The sequence below is a fragment of the Anas platyrhynchos genome, chromosome 15, assembly GCF_047663525.1.
Source record: "Anas platyrhynchos isolate ZD024472 breed Pekin duck chromosome 15, IASCAAS_PekinDuck_T2T, whole genome shotgun sequence".
NCBI lineage: Eukaryota > Metazoa > Chordata > Aves > Anseriformes > Anatidae > Anas > Anas platyrhynchos.
This window is the reverse complement of record NC_092601.1, coordinates 8,302,742-8,323,100: the sequence shown is the minus strand read 5'-3', so window position 1 is coordinate 8,323,100 and position 20,359 is coordinate 8,302,742. Positions and strand designations below refer to the sequence as shown.

General features: G+C 48.8%; 2 protein-coding genes across 13 annotated transcripts in view; one reads left to right on the top strand and one right to left on the bottom strand.

Moving 5' to 3' along the window:
• Positions 1–391: 391 nt before the first annotated feature.
• ANKS3 (ankyrin repeat and sterile alpha motif domain containing 3) lies at positions 392–16,477 on the bottom strand. 5 transcript variants are annotated; one of them, XM_027469386.3, is made up of 18 exons: positions 16,375–16,477; positions 14,224–14,334; positions 13,913–14,088; positions 13,351–13,549; positions 13,012–13,133; positions 12,273–12,354; positions 11,453–11,588; positions 10,975–11,133; positions 9,722–9,847; positions 8,423–8,538; positions 7,388–7,555; positions 6,806–6,930; positions 6,403–6,544; positions 5,661–5,833; positions 4,357–4,442; positions 3,371–3,454; positions 2,780–2,874; positions 392–2,551 (listed from the first exon to the last, which is right to left on the bottom strand). In XM_027469386.3, the coding sequence occupies exons 3-17, from the start codon at positions 14,080–14,082 to the stop codon at positions 2,792–2,794; spliced, it is 1,971 nt and encodes a 656-aa protein (XP_027325187.2). In that variant the 5' UTR covers positions 14,083–14,088; positions 14,224–14,334; positions 16,375–16,477; the 3' UTR covers positions 392–2,551; positions 2,780–2,791. The 5 variants fall into 5 exon arrangements, 4 of the variants coding, with proteins under 4 accessions (XP_027325187.2, XP_012957484.2, XP_071879823.1 ...); XM_013102030.5 differs by lacking the exon at positions 16,375–16,477 and adding an exon at positions 16,018–16,260; XM_072023722.1 differs by lacking the exon at positions 16,375–16,477 and adding an exon at positions 15,433–15,677.
• A 25-nt stretch (positions 16,478–16,502) lies between these two features.
• Positions 16,503–20,359, top strand: part of DNAAF8 (dynein axonemal assembly factor 8) — a 103,761-nt gene continuing 99,904 nt past the window's right edge. For 3 of the 8 annotated variants that reach the window (XR_011803498.1, XM_038186869.2, XM_038186867.2), the window contains exon 1: positions 16,758–18,395. Coding sequence is in view for 7 of the 8 variants with exons in the window: in XM_038186869.2 (XP_038042797.2) it covers positions 18,249–18,395 (147 nt within the window). In the remaining variant the exon portion in view is untranslated. Of the gene's footprint in view, positions 16,726–16,757; positions 18,396–20,359 lie in introns of those variants that run through there. The other 5 variants (XM_038186868.2, XM_038186866.2, XM_072023718.1 and 2 more) reach the window with 4 other exon arrangements.

The window sequence follows — 20,359 nt, the reverse complement described above, 5'->3', positions numbered from 1 at the left end:
AAGCCTAAACTCATTTCTGAGCTAGTGCAGAGACCTCTGCCTTTATTGTGCAGCTAGGACTTTTTGGGTGTAAAAGCAGCAGTTCCCAGCTAGGAAGTAAAAAAGCTCACTGTTACCTATGCACCCTCCTCCTCCGCAGCTCTGGTACTGCCTGACTACAGGAGCTCCCCCAGCACCAACCCAGCCAGTGCTGCCAGGGCATCGCCTCCAACAGGAGCCAGGCAGGGACTGGGAAGCCATGGACAAGGCAGCCCCAGAGTCCTGCAGCCACCTGGGGGAGAAAGTTGGAAACACTACGTGAGTTCCCCATGGTCCTGAAAGAAATGGGTCAGGTTATTCACAATTCTACACCAGCTGCCGCCCGAGAAGCCCACACACCAGACACTAGAAACAGGTTTTCGGTTTTTATTGTTTTAGCCAAGTCAACAAACGCTATTTAATTTGGACAGCTTGACTTCGGGTAGCACCAGACTCCCTGCTGCCTGCACAGCCACCCTTTCAGCACTGAATACTGTCAAGTCACACATTCAAGGGATTGCTTCCTCAAGGGAACACAGTTCTATAAAGCCCCTTCCCTGGTGTCCCCCTTGGGACACTATCACCCTTCTGAGCCTTTCCATCTGGGCTCCCAGAGAACCTTTTCTGTTGGGCTTCCTTCACACCTACACTGCGAATCTCCAGCCTGCCCGTTCTGTAACAGGGAATGCAGGACAAGGCCCCACATCCTGCTCCTAGCATGTCCTCAAGACTCTGAGCAGCTTTCAGGGATGCTGCCTCAGAATAATTGCCTCTGCCACAACAACAGTGCTTCAGCATGAAAGCTCCTGCAGCCCTGTCCTACTGCCTGCAGCACTTGACACATGCAAACACCCATGTCATTCCCCAAACAAGGCACACAACAGCAGCTTTCTCATTTCAAGAGTTAAACATGAATAAGGAGCACCATTCCCCAGCTGAGCACGCTGCCAGGTGCATACAGGCTGCGGCAGTGCAGGTGTGCCAAGTGGTGCACGTACCTGCCTCAGCGCCCCAGGGACGATTCCCTGGGACAGCCCAGCTGGATGTCACCTTCACCAAAGGCAGACTCATTTTCAAGCCTAAGTAGAGCTGGGCAGTTGATCAGAAGGGGATAACTAGCTAAGGATGGAGCTGGGATGGTTTTTTGCACTTAATCACAAACGCTGAAGGTTAAAAAAAAAAAAAAAAAAAAAAAAAAACAAACCAAAACTCAGAAGGAACACAGTTTCTTTCCCTTCTCAGCAAAGAGAATGGGACTTCTCCAGACTCGTTAAGGCCATGCTCAGACCACAGGTATTCCCTCCCCACCTCCCACCCACCTTGGACTCAGCAATAGGCAGGAACAGAGCTGCTGCACAGTGCTAGAAGCTGTTTTCTACGATGTAACTGTCACCAGAGCCTCTGTGGCTGTTTGCCCAGCTCCAAGAGACCGGGCAGTCCCCTTGGGAGGGGGCCTCTTCCTGCACCATGCGGTTGCCCTTTGAAAACACCCCCAGTGCCAACACAAGAATGCCTCAGCAGCCTTATTTCCTAGCATTGAAGCCTGGAAACCAAAGGCAGGCGAAGCTGGGGACTAAAGCTTAGCACTGCAGCTACATCTGCAACTGGGATATGATTTTATTTATTATTTTTTTTTTTTTAAATCTGCCTCCCTCATGGGGACAGATCTATTCCTCTGTTCTTGTTCTGCCCGCCTTGGCACTCTGTTGCTAGCCAGAGGCAAAGGAGACCAAACAGTCTTGAGCTTTTCCTTCCCTCTCATGTCCTTCCAGGGGCACATCTGCCTTGCAACCACTGTCAGTGTTGGGATCTTGGCACCAACAAACCTGACCACTGGAGTCTCTGCCACAAAGCTTTTACCACAAAAAAACAGTTATTTGGGAGTGAAAAACATGATCAAAAGTGACCCCAGAGGCAGGCAAGAATCTGAACCGAACCAAGGCAGGCTGGCTAGGAGAGGTTTTGAAGTACAGATCCGAGACAGCAGTAGGGAAGTCGCTCCAGCTAGAGACTATGGCTGCGTGAGCTTCTCTGGAGCTCACTGCAAAACATCACCCCCTCTGCTCACTTTACTCATCCACAACAAGCCTGCCCTCCTTATTGCCTCAGATACATTTTCTGTGTCAGCTCCTGAGCAACTACCAATCCACGTGTGTTGGAGGCCTTCAGGAGGGGATTCTGAAAAGGATAGCTGACTGCTGTAGGTAGCTGTCAGCTTTCTAACACCATGCAGCCCTGAATGACAAAGGCTACGGGGAGCTTAAGGCAGATAAACCCTTTGGGCTCAGTGCTTGTCCTCTTAACTTAACCTTCCAGTATGGACAACACGTTCCAGGGAACCTAGACAACAGTCAGGCCCATACAGCTGCTGAGTCCTTGTCCTCTGCTGTCCCTCGTTCTCTGATGGCCGAGACCTTCTTCCACACATCAGCCAGCTCTCAGCAGAGCTGCGGTGCTGCCAGCACAGTGCTCACGCTCACTCTCCCAGGCACACTCAGCTTCCGGGTGGAACAGTCACCCGACGTCAGAATTCCTGCAGCCACCAGGAAAAAAACAGGACAGTTACCCTTCCAGGGAGGCACAAAGACAGATTTTTTTCAAATAAAAAGCCAGTCGAAGGGCACGTGAGGACGGGAGCAACGCCTCAGGGTGGATGCTCTGAGCAAGCACTGGGCACAAGCCACGAGTGGCTGTTGCTTGCTGCAAGGAATGATGCTCCCTGTTCCCCAGCCCTTTCCAGCTGTCATCAGTTCCCACTCACCATCCTGCTTTGTTAAGGCTCTAGCCAGCTCTGCCCGCCCTGCCCCGGGGCCTGGAGCCTTTGGAGGTTTTGAGTCACAGTCTGCAGAGCTTTACCTGAGGACAAACCAAAAGGAAAACTCATTATTAGCAACAGGGCAGCAAGTGGTAAAAAACAGGCTGCAGACTGCATTCAACCACCATTATCCTGCCTCTGTGCCATCTCCTTCCTTGCAGGACTCATGGAACAAAAATGTGCCTGTTGCTGGGATGAGTTCCTGTCTGCAGGGCACCTGCTTTGGGAACCCCTTCACACGCAGCTCTGATCACTGAGCAGCAGGAGAGGACAGCAGCAAGGAGAACACCGGGGGCTGTGGATCCCCTTCTCTCAGTCTGGACCTGTCAGCAGAGGCCAAGGCAGAGCCCAATGTTTGCAGTGAGAGTAAGTGCAAGAAAATGCCTGCGACAGCTTCATAGCTGGGAGACTTCCCTGAACGAGGGGGGATCATTAGCTCCCTCCAACCCATACCACTACCAATCCATCAGAAGCCTGCCCCACCATGCCTCCCCTCCAGCACAACAGTCAATTCACATGACTCCTCCCCCACCTTACCCATTTCTCCCACACACTTCTCCAGAACAGCTGACAGCTCAGGCAAGCTCAGAGACTTCAAGGAAGGTGGCCATCCTTCCCGCACTGCAAGAAAGAAAACACACATTTGTCAATCTGCATGCTCTGCAACAGAGGAGACAAGGGCTTGGTGTTGCTGTGAGGTGTCTACACCTAAAGTGGTTCCAGTTGAGGGTTCTGAGTCACATGTGAAGGGAACTGGAACTGCCCACAACAGAAACCGAGTTTTTTCCCCCAGTTATACCACTTGTGATTCCCCCACCCCTCAGAAATACTGGCTTGGTCACACAGTAAGACAGATCTCAAAGATTAAGTGTAGCAGACTGAAATAGTCTCTGATTATGTCACTTTTAAAACACAAGCAGTGAAGAGCACATCATGTAGGGCAGCAGGACCATTTGCTAGCTCCTTGTGATCGGGAGCTGGAGAGCCAACCCCACCCAGCCACGTACAGCCGTCTGCCTCACTACATGAGCAGCACGATCCACCAGACGGGGTCACTGAACCAGCCACTGTTTCTGATTCAGACCTTGCTCTAGCGCACAGTGCAGTAACACACCTGAGGGGCCCACAGTGCAGTGCAGGAAGGGGAAGCCACAGGATCTTTAAGCACAACTGCCACTGAGTGCCTGTGCTACAGCTCTACGTTTTTAGCCAGAAACCCCTGCCAGACCCCAGGACTTCTGCCTTGCTAGAGATCAAGAGCTTCAGGGAAACTCTGCTGCAGTGAAAGCCCAAACTCCTTGGATACTTCAGATGCTTTCTCCAAGCAAGACTTTTTTTTTATTACATGTAAGCATTTACCTGCTTATCTAGCATTCCAAATCACACCTAGCCTCACCCTCTCAGCACTGAAAGGCAAGCACATGGCCTGCTCTAGGGTCTCCCACTGTTTGCCCACCCCCTGCTCCTGTTTCTTTGGTTCGATGAGCTCTCCCCCTTCCCCAGACACACTACTCAACTCTCACCGGTTCCCAGCTGCACCTTTGTGTCCAGCACTCTGCCAGCTGCTTGCTCTTGAGTTAGCCGGGAGGACAGCTCTGCTTGACAGGATCTGCCAAACAAGACAAAGCCTGTCAGAAGTGCACAGGGTGGTTTCTGGAACAGCATGCCGGTCTGTGCCCTCCTACATCCTGCAAGTACCTGCTTGGGATGCCGAGGGACCACATCTAACGCCCTGGGTTACAAACTGCTCCTTGTTCCTTCCCAGGAAGAGGAAGACGTGCCCCAGACAAAGCTCGGGGCGCTCTCCACTGTGCCCCATCTCCACAGCAATCTCTGCCCCTGTCCACAGAGGAGCTGCGGGGGGAGAAGAGAAGGAGGGGGTGGGGTGAGCAGGAGAAAGCCTAAGCCAGGGGCTGCATCTGGTTAATATGAGAATCAACCCCAGTCCAATGTTTCTAATGGGCAAATGAAGCTACCTCAGGACAGCCATCAGGGGCACACAAAAGGTTCTCTGGTTAACATCATCATGCTATCGGTTCAAACAGTGCAGCCTCAGCTCCTCAGTGGGAAGAGTGCTCTGGGAATATCACTCTGCTGTCCTTTGGAAGCCAATCCCTGGCTTAGAAGTGAGCTGAGCCTTCTCCCCTGTTGGGCTAGAAACTGCAGCAGTAGAACCACTGTCACTTTCAAGCACACGTCAGTCCTATCGACTGACAGATCAGGGCCCACAACAGAACAGGGGCTCAGCTGGGGCACGGAGAAGAGTATCACAAAGGCAACAAAGGACGTGATAGCAGGTAGGGGAAGACTGAACTCAGAGGCAGTGGTGGGCATGAACAGGGCAGGCTTTTCTCTGTTAGGCATCAGAGCTGCTAAAAGAGTTTTGAGTTTTCTTAACTAGCCAGGGTTGGAAACTGGAAGTCCTTTGATATTCTTTGGAAGTTAGAAACTCTTTCCTGCTTTCATGCAGTCACCAAGCCACATGCTCCCTAGTGCCTGGGCCTCAGATAAGCACTTAGGCTTTTGGTTCCAAAGGAGCTGAGATCCTTCAACTTTGAGTTGGAATAGGAGCGCTCAGCACTCTGAACAAAACAGCCCATTTAGAACTCAATACATCTAATCAGGGCTTCAGATCTGCTGACATGGCCATGACTTTCCACTAGAGAAAGCCACAGAGGATCCAGAATGAGTTCAGATGCCTCGTGATCTGTCCTGCCTTACCCTAAGGTATCACCTGTAAGAGTGACAGTACAACCCCTGATCTCTGCAGAGCCCAAATCTCCATTTTCCCCATTAGCTTCAGTGACATTTGCTGGGAAGAACTTACTTGATCTGATCCAGTAAGACCCCAGCATCCTTAGTGATGGCCTGAGCCTCTCTGAGCTGGCACTGGATGGCATTCCAGCTCTCATCCCGCTCCATCAAACAGCTCTCGGCCACCGCACGCAGCTTCTGCTCCTGGCACACCTGGCCCTTCATCACCTCCACCTCTTCACACCTCTGCAGCAGAAAAGAGGGCAGATGACTCCACTGCAAGTACTGTACATCGCTCCAAGTCCTGTGCATCACTCTCATAGTGCCTCCTCTGACACGTCCCTGCTGTTTTAATGGGTTTGGCAGCCAGAGGGTCCCAGCAGAAACGTGCCAAAACCAGCAGAAATGGAACTGCCCAAGATTTATACACTGAACACAGATCCTATCCACACCAAGACCAGCCCCAAAGTTACAATTTCCTCTTGCTCTCCTTTACCAAAGATATGCAGAAGACCCAATTTGCTAAATTAGTAGAAGCCCGTTTGCAGATAGCTGCACAACTTCACGTGAAGTGATGCTACCAAAAAAGGCAGGTATTCAGTTCCCCTCACACCCTTCATTTTAGTTCTCAGGTAGATGCAGAGGGGAAGATTTGCATTTATGGGGTTAACTGATCTACTCAACACCTAGTGTGTCCTCTGGAAGTTATGCCTGTTCCTTTACCATAGTCCATTAGAGGCAGAATGTAGAAACACGCTACCGGTCACTCATTAGACCACAAAAAGCCACTGAGCAGCTCCTGGCAGACTTCTTACCTTGTGCAGCTGAATGGCCAGCTCCTGCATCTCAGCCTCCAGCCGATCTGCATAGGCCAGCTCCAGGGCATCACTGGGTGGCCGGGCATTGCTGTGCCATCGGGCAATGGCAGAAGTCATCTTCCTCTTGGGTCCAAACAGGCTGGTGGGAGAACGACAAACTGTCAGGGAGCAAACATTGCATTGTCCGTGCCCAACAGGATGCCTGGAGGACCTCTGCAACCTCCTGGTTCTTCCAAGGGCACCGTCCACAACAAAAGCTTGCTGTGGCCAAGAACTAAGGGATATCAAAGTTGTGTGGGAGACTACCAAAACAGAGAAGCACTCACCAGCTAAGCTTTCTTTACCAGGTTACGTTTGTAGTTTTAAGGGAAGAGATAAGAACTACCTGACAGATACTCACGTGATGCCTATTTCCTTCAGGTCACTCTCTGTGAGGGTCAGGAAGATCCTGAGGTCAACATCTTGCTCCTCAAACACTTGCAGGTACTTCAGGCACCCAATCTGCTCAAGGAACGTTGCCAGGTCCTGCAGCCCATACAAAAACTATTTATGCTCTCACAAACAACAGCATCACCTCTCTTCACCATAAACATCTGCTTCCTCTTGTAATTGTTATGCCTTCCTGGGTTCCAGCATGTCATGACTTCCCCTGGCACTGCAGCTACTATCTCTTGTAACAACTGAGGAAGAGACAGCTAACGGCCCACCATTTGCCCTAGTCCCCACCACAGCCCTGAAGGATCTGCAATATCCCTCCAAGCAACATCAACACCGAAACCAGCAGTTCCTTGTACAAGACATTGCTCTTTCACAAGTACTTGATACTGGGCAGGGGGTTGGCATCAAAGACATTTTGATGACAACTTTCCTTTTATCCGAGAAGGCCAAGAAAGCAGCTGGAACAATTTCAAAGAAACCTCCCAGGCTTGATACAGTGATGTGGTCTGCATCACTTCAAAGACAGCTTTCTGTCCTCAGTTACCTGGGGTCCTGTATAGGCAGGGGGCTCTGGAAGCATGAGGTGCTGACTAGAGCCTCCAGCTTTCCCTGGGCAGTGGGTCCACTGGTTATCACTGTTGCTGTAGCGATTCTTGACCTTAAAGCTTTTGGCTTGTTTCCGACTTGGAGGACTGTTTGCGTGGTCGGAATCCTGAGAAAGAAAGAACGCAACAGGGAATGTAAAGGTCAAGGACAGTCAGGCAAAGGTGCCAGGATCACTACGTCTAACAAGTGCAGGCTCCAAGCCTAAAGCTCTAAATCCAGACAATGGTCTACAAACACAAGCAATGATGAACATAAACCTTTTTAGAAAGGGCTGAATCAAATCACTGTCAGGATGGCACCTTGTTATAGAACTGCTCTAGACTGGCCTGGAATTAACAGGCTCTTGCAATTCCAGTCTATGAAGCAGCACGCACGAGCAGAGAGCAGCACCAAATCCTCCCCAAACCAATACAACACACTGAGTTCCTATTTGTGAGAAGCACCTCAAGAAACAGGATCTGTGTTCACAACCCTCCTACATACCAGCCCAGAGCTGGCTCTGGGGTGTGAGCTGTGACTTGAACCACTGAATAACCTCTATCCTTTTCTGCATTTTACACTGCCAATATAGCATTACTGTGCTTCTCCAAATCTTACGATACTGCTTATTATCTCACCACTCTAAAGGACTGACCCAGCTCTAGCAAGGGTTGTCCTTTACAGATTGCTAGATAGATACTGCTCAAAAAAAAAAAAAAAGAGTTCAGAAGCAACAGAGAGAGCTTAAAAACCATTCACTCAACATCAAAAATCTACTCGAGTGAATGCTTTGATAGTTGGCTACTAGACAGAGATCAAACAAGCCAATGTGTAATCTTCAAATACAGATACTTGGTTTCGTGTGCCTTCATGTACCTTTTTCTCACCCAGCCTGGTACTGCAGCCTTCTGTGGAGGTAGAATCATAGCAGGCTGTGGAAGGGTGACAGCACAGGCCAAACTGAAGGCAGAGAAAGGAAAGAAGACAACCTCACCTCATTGCTTTCCAAGGAGCCTTCACTGCTGACCCCCAGGGCTTTGGTCAGGCATTCACTACTGCTGCTGCTGCTCCTGATAGTTGCTAAGTTGTTGGTGAAGAAAACATTATCCTCTGGAAAGGAACAAGAAAAAAATCTTGAGGTTGAGCTTCATTACACTCAAGACTGTTTTTGCCACACAACAATCAGGGAAGTCTCCTGGAAGGCATAAAGGAAGTCTTGTTATGGGTTTCTCCTTCACGTGCAGTACTCAGGATTAAAAGACAATTCTGAGACAAACATGTCACAAGTCTTTCTCCTCGTCTGCTTAGTACCTCAGAGAGCAGGAAGGCCAAGTGCATGTTTGTGTATTTCTCTGAGTCTCTTGGTGACAGGGTGGACAAGTGGATTATTACCTACAATAAGCCCTCACTCCCATTACTGAAATCCATGGAAAATCTCTCTGAGCAGAGCCAGCACAGTGCCACATTACCCTCTATTAGTTAAGGAACTGCCCAGAGATGCTTTCCTCGTGCTGCTTCACAGAATCATAGAACGGTCAAGGGTATCTTGAAGGGTATCTTGTCCCAAATCATGCTCAAGCTAGTCACCTAGAATCATGTAACGGCAACGTCTCCAAGAAGGGAGTCTCCACCCATCTAGGCACCCTGTTCCAGTGTTCAGTCACCCTCACGGTAAAAACTGTTTCTTTACATTCGGAGGCAATCTCCTCCATTTCAGTTTGTGCCTGCCACCTCTTGTTCTGTCACTGGACACCACTGAAAAGAACCTGGCTTCGTCTTCATCACACCCTCCATTCAGATATTTGTACACACTGACATCCCCGGAAACTCTTCTCTTCTTTACACTAAACCACCATGGCACTCTCAGCCTTTCCTCAGAAGGGAGATACTTGAGCCCTCAACATATTAATGGCAATTTGTTGGACCTCTTTTACCAAGGGAATATCTTACTCACTCCAGAATGCCTCCCTTCTGCCCCTCCAGACTCCAGGTTCTGGGATTTCTCAAGGTCAGTCCTACTACTAAAGAGAGAGGTGAAGGCAGCATTCAGAATGGTCTTTCCTCTCCCTGCCCAGTGGGGCATCTCACTCTCTGCTTGGAGGGTCAAGCACAACCTGGTTCTGGCCACTGGTACAACACTATGATGCTACAGACTCAGGTCAGAGGTGAAGATCCAGTGACCACAGCTGCCTAACAGCTAAACAGATCAGAAAGTGAACGCAGAAGCCAAGGGGTTGGTCCCACACCCAGATGAGCTTTGCAAATAGATTATTTTTCCAAGACAGTGATTTACCCCTGCTGCTGCTGCTCTCCACATCCTGCTCATTAATTGGAGAGGTGACATCCCGGTTCCGGATACCATCCGCTTCACAGCTGCCATCATCATTGAAGGTAACATAGCCCTGAGGAGGGACCTGCTCTGTGTGCACGAAAAAGGGAGAAGGAACAGAGCAGTTAGGATTAAAGTTACCATGGAGGTTCCAGCAGAAAGAGCATTCATTCAGGGATTTCAAAATAATCAAGAGATTGTCACTTCAACTAGCAGAATCCATTTTAAAAAGCACAGGGGAAAAATTGCATATGCCTACAGTTTCCCTCACACAAACAAATAGCTGGATTTTATTTAGATGGTGGCATTGATGAAGTCAAAGGAAAGAGCCTTATAGCAGAGCTGTACTTTACTTAGCTTTCAAGCATTTCTTCTTATCTCCACACCCACACTAAGTGGAAAAACATTTGCTTAAGAGAGCAAAGTGCCAACTGCGCTTCACCCCCCCCAGCCAAGCACACTGTAAAACTAACCCTGCTGCATCTGTGCTAACATCCCACTACCATTTCAGATGCTGACTATTGTGCTGATGCAGTCACTGCCCATGGTGTAGTATGCATCTGTGTTAACAGAATGAACCAAGTTCTGAATATGTTTTTAAGCCCATATTGGCTATTTCAGAAAACGGGGTAATCAGCCTGAGGAATACCTATAGCTACGACACATGCATGAGAAGGCAAGTTCATACCACTGCATCCAGTGGTCGATGTCTGAACTACAATGATCTTTCTCTTGGCCTTCTACAAAGGCCTTGAAAACTACTTTTTTTTTTTTTTTTGAAGTGGTACTTCAAGCACCAAGGAAAACAAAGCTGACAGGTCCAGGTGTAGCAAATTTCCTTTCATTATCAGTTATTTTCTGGATTGTGTGACCTCTTCCTTTGTCATCAGCCGAGAAGGGCTCTCAAGCCTTTGAGCCCACCTCAAAAGAGAAACTGGGCTGTTTTCAAGAGTGAGAGGGAACAGTAATTGAATTAAGAGCGGTGCTTATTCTACAGATAATTTTCCACTCGATATCCAGCTCTCACAAGTGCATTCAGCAGACTTTGGTTTTAAACCAGAAGCTGTATAGCCTTGTATGAGGGAGTTCACTGTTTTCCCTTCTGTATAAGCCATGCATAGAAAAACCCAAATGAAAAGAAAGTTGTCGGCACAGAAATAGCTGTAAAGCACCTGAGACCATGAAAGACTCTCAGTTAGGCTTCAAACTATTCTCACCATAGCGAGACTGCTTCTTTCCCCCGATTCCAACTGCTGTTATCTTAGCCAAAGCCTGGGGCCCATCATGGATGCTGGGACCCTTGGTCCTACGAACAGGTCTCTGTCTCTGGGGAGCAGAACACGATTCATCTGAAGAACTCAGCTCTTCATATTTTCCTGTAGTCCAAACAAAGACTGTTAGCAGCATGATAATTCATGTACCTACTTATTTACTACTGGTCCTATAAGAGCAATGAAAAGAAAAAAAGGAAGCGTTAAAAGAGAGGTTGAAAGTTCAACTAGGTCAGAAAAGGGCCAGCAGGCAAGAAAAAAAAAAAGTGTTGGAGCTGTGCCTCTTACATCCTAAAAAAAAAAATACTGGTATTTCCAAGGAAGACCAGCTAATATTAGCCCATATACGTAATCCATACTTACAAGACATCAAGCACCTATCTTCACATTCTACCTTAAGATGAAGGAACTAAAACCTGTTTACCTGGACCCCTGCAGAAGACCTTGGGTACTGGGGCTGCATGCAAGTCTATCAACCCCACAATCTTCGTATGTCCATACTTCATAGCCAGTGTCCGTGCCGTGGCTCCAGTGTTATCTCTGACATCTGCTTTCACTCCCTATAGAAAAATGGGCATTTGAAGTGTTCATAGCAGATAATAATTACTTAGGTATTATATAAAAATTAAAATTAATTTAAAAGTTATCTTCAAGCAAGCTAAAGAATTGTCTTCATTTCTCTAAGCCCATCAGAAATACAGGCTCACCTTTGATAGCTCAAGCTCCACTACGAATTCCTTGTTGCCTTTCTATCTGGTTTTCCCAATCCCCAAGGAGGCATATGGCTCTTGTGCATTGCCACTGGGAGCTACTTAGTTTTATCTGAAATGTTTTGCATTGCTGCCTCCTTCTGGAAGTAAGCTGGACCAGCTAAGTGGGCTATTAAAAACTGTTTAACATCAAAAGACATGAATGCCAATAAACTTTAGGATAGAGACTTAAGATTCCCAGTAGTCCAAGCACACAAATCTGTAAACTCACTGCATTAGCTGCTTCCTAATTCAGCCAATATTCAGTCACATCAGACTTTCTCCTCCTTGTGCAAGACTAGCAGTGCAGAGTACGAGCCTTCAGAAAACAGCTACTTTTAGAACAGCCCTCAAAATCCATTACTTTAGATCAAAGATGACCATCAGTGATTAAACAACACTTAGAACTGTTATGGTGTTAGCCTTGTGGTTCTCCCTCTCTGAAGGCTTAAACCACAGATTGTGAGCTTTACAGAGATCTGTCCAGACACTTACATGATTGAGAAGATATTGAACAATTATCTCATGGCCAGAAGCAGCTGCTTCCATCAGAGGCGTATATCCATACACAGGCTCCCTAGAAAGGGAACAAACACACACGGACTACAGTAATCAAAAATGCACTGCACTCCTTGCCATATCATTGTAAGACACTTTCAGCCTCCACCCTTAGCTGATCACAAACTATACAGCATATTGGCTATATATACACACTGCATTCTGGCCTACCTCAATAAAATAGATGCAGGAAGTGTTACCCTGCACAGCAACATGCTGCTCCTCCAGCTGCCTGTCTGCCTTTCATTGGCGAAATCTATTTTTCAGGAACTAGCAAAACTCAGAACCTCTTGCTGTCCCTAGGCAATTCAATACACAAACGTACAGGTGGCTCCTAAGTCACAGGAATTTGCTGCACACACCAAAAACTAGAAACTGAACTTGAGTTCAGGAACAGTTGCACCTGTTTTCTTTTGGAGTTTATCCCATAATTAAGCCACTAGTAAATCTAATTGCTCTTGTACTTGTTTAAATAAGTGATAGCAACGTGGGCAGCCTTCACTGTTCTGTCTGCAAGTCACCTGTCCTTGTACTAGCTAATAGTGTACCACACTTCCTAAAGCACAGGGTAGAAGACAAAAGCAGGCATCTTCCTGTCTGAGTGCATTCGTACATCAACTGTTGCTCTCCTATCTGAAATAGGAAATCTTTTGAGAAGTGATAGATTCCTCCTTACTTGCAGTTGGCGTTTGCCCCGTTGTCGAGTAAGAACTTGACCATCTGCTGATGTCCAGCACTGGTGCAGTGAAATAAGGCTGTCCAGCCGTGAATATCTTTCATCTCCAGCTCTGCGCCTTGCTTCAAGAGAACAGAGAATGTTCTTTACTGCATCCCCTCTGCTGGGTCTCTTAGCCACTGCCCCTCTGTGGTGTGATACCAAGAAAGTTTAAATCCCTGTCAGGAAGCTGGACTCAACAGAACAAATTGCAAGCTTCGGTCACAACTGATGGAGAATTCTACCCTGTGCATTTAAACCATGCGGCATAGCTTTACCGACTTATTACAGGATACACACCTGGAGGAGGAAGTAAGCAACACTTTCATTTCCACAGCTGGAGGCCAGCATGAGCGGTGTCTGTCCTTCTGGCGTCGGGATGTTCACATTCACTCCTGCTTCCAGCAGCAGGTGCACAATGGTGTCGTGGCCAATGTAGGAAGCATACATCAGTGGAGTCCAGCCACCACAGTTCCTCTTATTCAAATCCATATCTCCACTAAATAACAGAAAAGAATTCAGCTGAACTACTGGCCTGGAAATATAGCTCACAGCAGATTCCAGCAGTCTCTGCTACTACCACCACATTGAAAGAAGGCTAAAAAAAAACACACAAAATCTAGCACTGAAGCCTGCATGGGAATTCCTACCAGTTCTGGAACAACATTCACCAAATCACCAAAGAGATCGTTTTTAACCAGCAGGATTGCCCCCATAATTGTGTGCCTAAGAACACATCAGGAATTCCATGGTGTGCCCTTCTTGGAATGTTAGGCAGACCTGTACAGCAACCAGAGAAGAAAAAAAACAAAACAAAGTCCCTAACTACAAAAGAGCTGTGCCCTCTCCAGCCCCTCCTTACCGCTGGATACACTCCTGCACCACTTCATACTGGCCGATGGAGGAGGCCGTGTGCAAGTCCAGAGGAACATCCAGTTCTTCCCGACAGATCATCTGTCCGACCCCATGCCACATGGAGAGACTGCGGCTCAGCAGCTCCGACTCGCTGGCTTCATCACTCAGCTCCGACATCCCGCTCTGAGCAACCAAAGCAAAGCAGAACTTTGAGCTGGCTGCTCTCTGTCCTGCACCGAGCACTGCCTCACCCGGGAGCTCTGAAGCTCCAAGGCTTGGAGGCACGGTCACCTCAGAGGCACAGTTTCAAGCTCCTACCTTTACTCTGATGGCCTTCGTAGCCTGCTGTAGACTGAAGCAATACGACTTGCCAAGGAGTTTCTGCTGGCGGTTCTTTCTTGCTGCAGTAGACTCTGGGATTTGAACACGCTAGAAAAATAAAAGCCAATAACGCTAAGAACATCTTTCAAATCTCATTTTAAAGACTTCAGAAGCACCGGCTTTATTTCCTCCCCTTCTGATCAAAACATGCCTAAGGCACCTTTGGATAGCTTCATCAAGAGAAGACATTAAACTTCTATTTAAGTGCTGATAGCATGCTTAGTGCTATACAAAAGGATGTAATTCTTGGCCTGCATGTTTTATAATTCAGAGAGAATTAAGAATCAATGTGTCAGGAGAAGCACCAGAAACATCTGTCTTGCACCACAGGATGGCCCTGCCTAAACTAGAATTTGGTCATTAATGCTGACAAGCGCCCGCTGCTCTCAAAAGTAGTTAAGATCACCTGAACAAGGTGCACACTTCGTCATGTCATCAGGTTATAAGGAGATTGTTTCCGCACTTCAGCAGCAGCCTGGTCCTACTGCTGTGAATCTTGGAAATTGCTGAAACACTTTGAACAGCCGTGCACCTGCCCATTTGTTATCTGACTGTACCCACCACTCTGCAGACAGTAACTTAATTACAAAGCTAGCACAGTTTCAGGACTGTCTGAAAGGTTTATTTTCCATCCCTAGCCTCGGGGAGCAATTGCAAATTAATCATTTTAACTACTCGCAGGAGAGCATTCTCATTTGGCACTTCATAAAAAGCTCTTCAACACAGCTGCATCTATCAGCTGTGGTCTTCAGCTGCGGTTTCAGGCTACATCTGAGCCAACCCAATGGGAAGTGCTTTGCCATCCCTCTAGTCTCACTGCCTCCCATACAGCACTTCTGGGGTTTGCCAGATCCCACCACATACTACGCTGGGCAGCTGAGCTAACCGAGAAGCATTCTCTCCTTCTTGAGAGCTTCTTGCCAGTTTAAGTCCTCAGACTAATTCATTTGGGGGTCACGCAAGTGCCACATTTGGCATCAACGAAGGAGAGACAAGATGTGTTTTTCAGCAGCAGTTGTTCTTTATGTTGCCTCAGATGTAACAGTAGAAAACATAAACATGCTTTTGAAAACAATCAGGAGTCCTCTTCTCACAAGCACCAGCCCTTTTGCTTTGCAAGATAAGCAAATCAGCTTTAACTCTGACCTCTTTTCTCCCCCACTGGAGATTCCTCCCATATCTTGCTTCCCCTTCTGCCTTCTTTAACTTGCTAGGACCACAAAAGCACCATCCATTCTAATCAGCAGGTGTTGGTAATGTGTGATTCCTTTCTCAAGGCATCACCTATTTCACCTGATAACAGCAATTTCTATTACACTGACAACGCAGGGGCCTCATGCAGGAACACACTGGGCCGAACACAAGTGAAGAACCAGAAACACCCTGACCACCTGACAACCAAAACACAAATATGTAAGCAGATAAGTGAAACATAAGCAGGAAAAGTAAGAGCGTTTCTCACTGCAACAAACCAAAGCTCCCACTGGAAGGCAACAAGGCAGGTTTGCAGTCAGTTAAGAGCTGAAGTCCATGACAGTTTGTACGTGCACGTTCAGGTGAAAACAGAGCTCACTGCTCTCTCTGCAGACCCCCTCCTTAATTGGAAATATTTACCATAACACCCAGGTGTTTAGCCTTTACCAGAACCTGCCCTGTGCCAGTTACAAGTTACAAACACAACTTCAGCAAGATGTCAGGGCAGCACTGACACAACTGGAAGGCTGTACCTACCGCCTGGCTCCAGGATATTCAGGGCTCCCAAGCTCCTTCCTACCACCCTGACTCTGCTCTGACTACACCCTGAGAGTTTAAAAAAAGGCAAAAGTTTCACCCCAGACTAAACGGAAACCTTGTTAAAATTATTATGGAAATTGCCACCGCCTCGCAAAGGGCCCGGCCCCGCCGCCCCCGGTCCCCTCGGCCAGGCCCCGAGCAGGGCGGCCCGGGCCTGCCCCACCGGCGGGGGGAAGCGGCCCGGGGGCTGCCACAGGGCCCGGCCCCGTTCCGGGCGGCCACGACCCGAGGAGCCCCCGGGGAGAGGCCGAGCCCCGGCTGGACCCCCCCTGCCCCGGCCCCGCCACCCCTCACCTGCCGCCCGGTGAGGCGCCGCTGCCGGAAACCAGCGCCGAGGCTGCCGGGAAGCAGCGCCTCGGGACTACAACCCCCAAGAGCCCCCGCGGCGGCAGAGCCAAGCCCCGCCCCCTTTCGGGTAACGAGCCAATAGGAGGCGAAGCTCTGAAGGGGGCGGCGCGGCGAGCACCAATGGGCTTCGAGCCCCGCGGAAGGGCGGGCGGTTCAGCGGGCGTTGAGGGAGGCGGCGGCGGCGGCGAGGCAGGCGCGGGGGTGACGCGGAGCTGCCGGGGACCCCGGGGCCGCCCCTCCCGCCTCACGAGCGACGCCCCCCGCGCCTCGCCCCCTGCCGGGACCCCCGGGGCCGAGGCCGGTGGCGGGGGAGGGCGGCGGGGCCGCTGCCGGGAGGGGAGGGGCCGCGCGGGCGCTGCGGGCCGCGTTGCCATGGAGATGAAGGGGGGGGCGGGGCCGCCCCGGCGCCATCTTGGCCGCTGGGCGCCTGAGGCGGCCCCGCTTTGCCCCGGTCCCCTCAGCGCCGTGTGGAGGTGCCGGGGGCTCGGTTCGGCTCCTGCCGGTTCTTTGTCGGGCCCCATGGCCGGGAGCGCCGCCCCGCGCCGCGTTTCCAGCCGCCGGCTGCGGTCGAGCCCCCAACGGCCGAGGCGGGCGTGACAGAAAATGTCGGCTGTGGCGGCGGGCGGGGGGCTCGGGGGGCGCCTCCTCAGGGGCCGCGGCTGTTCTGCGCCCACAGCAGGGCTCGGCCCCAATCCCCACCCCCCGGAGGACGCTGTGCTGACAGCTGAGGAGCCAGGTCCAGAGCCCTTCGTTTTGGGAAGGCGGCCTTGTGCCTCCAGGGAGCTGTGGTGGGCGGTTTGGTGTTAGCCCCGTCCTCGTAGCGAGTTCCTGCTCGCTGCCAGAACGCAGTGCTCCAGCCTAGGTGACTTCTCCCCCTCTACATAAATCAGATCCCAGCATAGGCTTACAAACACTGTGTGAGAGGGGCACATAAAGCAGTTGCTGTGGCCTTTTGTGAGCTGTAAACTTGCCAGGGCACAAGATGGGCTCAGAGGAGCTCTCAGTCCATGCCAATGCAAATAACAGTCTAATCCTCTGGACAGTTAGTTCTCTGCTAAGGAACATACAGTCACAAACCTCTTAACCTTTCTCGCCAAACAGTACTGATTTATTCCTGCTTTTGATTCCCCAAGAAGCCATGCAATTTTGGCATAAAAACTTAAAAAGCAAAGGTTTTCCGTGAGGGTTAATTATTCAACTTGCTAGCACAGCAGTAGTCCCTTGATTCCTCTTGTGCATCAAGGAAAACACAAGGAAGGAGTCTGCTTTAAAAATCCTTTAAGAGGTCAAAATCCAAGAGCGTGCCTGTTCTCAACTATTTTTGTACAAATCCAATGGCAAAAAGCAAGCGTAAATCATTTATCTATTGTTGGATCAGTGAGGAGGGGAACATGAGGGGAAACGGGAAAGAGGAGTAAAGACCAGCTGAGAGCAGAGGTGTGGGTCTTGTCCTCCCTCCCAGTGCAGGCGGTGAGAACAGGCTTTCCTAAGAACACAATGACAAGCCAGTCCAGCTAACAATCCTGGGAATTCTTTATAAATGAGGGGCTAAAATGGCCTTGGCGAGGCCCCAGTTGTGCATGTGTACGGGGAGTGGGGCAGAAAGCTCTGAGCGCTGTGAGCTAAGGTGGGAAAGAGCATCCTCCAGGAATGCAGATCTTAATGTTCACTGCTGACCATGAAAACCCTGGGAGCGCTGAGAATTCTGCCGACCCTGAATGCACACACTTTGTTCTTGCTCTGTTCTGTTGTTCCCTTGCTTTCTTTCCTGAGGTGTACTTAAGTTCATCTTTCATTTGATTTGAAGGGAAGCTGTTCTAATGGCCTCAGAAGGGCAAAGTGAGGATACAGAGCATCCACCTGAGCCTCCTACAGCCCCTGTTCAGAGTAACAGAGCCTTGCAGTGGGGAGCTATACTTGCTGCAGTGAAAGATCAGCTCCCATCTCTGGACTCTGACACTTCCACAGTAAGCACTGGAACCTGCCTACCTTTCTCACTGTCTTTTAGAAAAAAAATCTCAAAATCAAGGTCATCTTTGCCAGCCATTTCTGAATAGCTAGTATGTTATCCTTGATGGTGTACTTGTGCATTCTGAGTATCGTTACGGTGTGCATTAACCCACAGCGTTACCTCTGTCAGTGTAATTGCTGTCTTGCCTCACTGTATTCTTCAGAACCTCAGAGTGGGACTGATTTCTCCAGATGCTGATATTGCTAGGTTGGGAAGAGGTGGGTAGCAGACACCTTGCAGAATGACCCCACATTTCTGCTTAGTTTGTTCAGTCAAGAACACAGGATGAAAGAATCATACAGCTGATCCAAGATGAAATGCTAAGGTTTTATCCTTGAGAGTATTGGGCTCCTCGTTCTAATAATGTACTGGCCAGGCAGTGGGCCCATACAGCAAGTTTTTTTATGTATGAGAATCACAGGAAAGACATGCTTCTGAAGCCTTTGTGGTCCCCCGGAAGAAGCATTTGTCTGGTATTTGATTCCTGGATTCTACTTTTTTTCCCTGCCTGTAATTCTCACAAAGCCACATTGATTTCTGTTCTTCAGTTGTACCTGCATTGACTTTTCCGAGGTGATAGTGGGTCTCAAGACTTGATTATTAGTGGCCTTAGGTCCAAATCAAAATATTTTGTTAATTGTCAAGCATGTAACTGTGAAAAAATGGTTTTGAACTCTTCAGGAAATTTATTTAGGAGTTTTATTCCAACTTAGCATGCCCCTTAATGATACAGAGGGAGTCTTGTGAGCCATGAAGGAGTCAGAAGTGCCTTCATGGGCTATTTATTGCCTATTAATAATCGGTGATGAGAAACAGTGTGATGGAGTGGATAAAGAGGAGACACAGGTTCCATGACCTGTCTTCTGCACCTGGCTCTATCAGGAACATAGGTGTTGGACAAGTTATATGGCCTTACTGTTTCCCAGTTCCTCCCTACCTACATCCTGGGTTAGTTATTTAAAGCAACTGTTGCATTTTCAGGCGTGTCTATGCAGTACAGATTAAACGTCAACACTCAGGAATGATTTCTAGTCATTCTTGTTCTATAAGTGTGCAATAAAGCTATGGCAGAGAGATAGCTTTGTATTTTTATGCTAAATACCAATCTATAAATCACATTGACCATTTTTTTACTCATAAAAAATCTCCAAATCCTTTGTTTCTATCACATGTGGAACAAATTTCCTGCTGCAGGAACTGCTGCAGTCTATTTGGCATTTACATACTACCCTTAATTTACATTCAACGGATCTGCTTGTACAATCCCTCTCCTGCTTAATGTAAACCAGTAGCCTGCTGAGCCTGTGGTTTCCCTGCTGCACCTTTGCCCAGTGGTTTCCACTTGCGGGAAGATGCATTTGTGTGTCTGGGATCTGTAACCTCAGCGGGCTGTGCTCCTGCATCGCAAGTGGCACTGACAAATAGCGTCTTTTGCCCTGCCGTACTTTCATTACCTTCATATGCATTTTATTAAGGGGAAAGAAGTTACGTTGTACTTTCGTCTACATTAGGAAAAATTAATTTTGCCAGAGAGAGTTCTCCACAATGTGGCTTAGTGAAAATAGACACTTGCAAAACAATGAGACAAGCAGGAAGCCAGGGTCCTAACTGCAGGAAAGCTGCTTATTCTCTCTGTTGTCTGTGCGTAAGAATCCATGTCGAACATGCATTTTACGTTCAGAAAAGAGATTTTTAAAACTATTTAAGCTCTGTCCAACCAAGTATAGATAGTGATTTACATTCTGAACAGTGAATATCAGAGCCTTGAGTGCAATAACAAGCCTTTATGGCCCTAACCAGCCTCACCTGGAGCTTCCACCCACACCCACTGGCCCAGCAGCTCTACTTAAACTCAGCCCTGGGCCTTTGCTTTCAGTATGGGCTCTGTTAGAGGAGCGCTGGTCTTCAGCCAGAGATCTG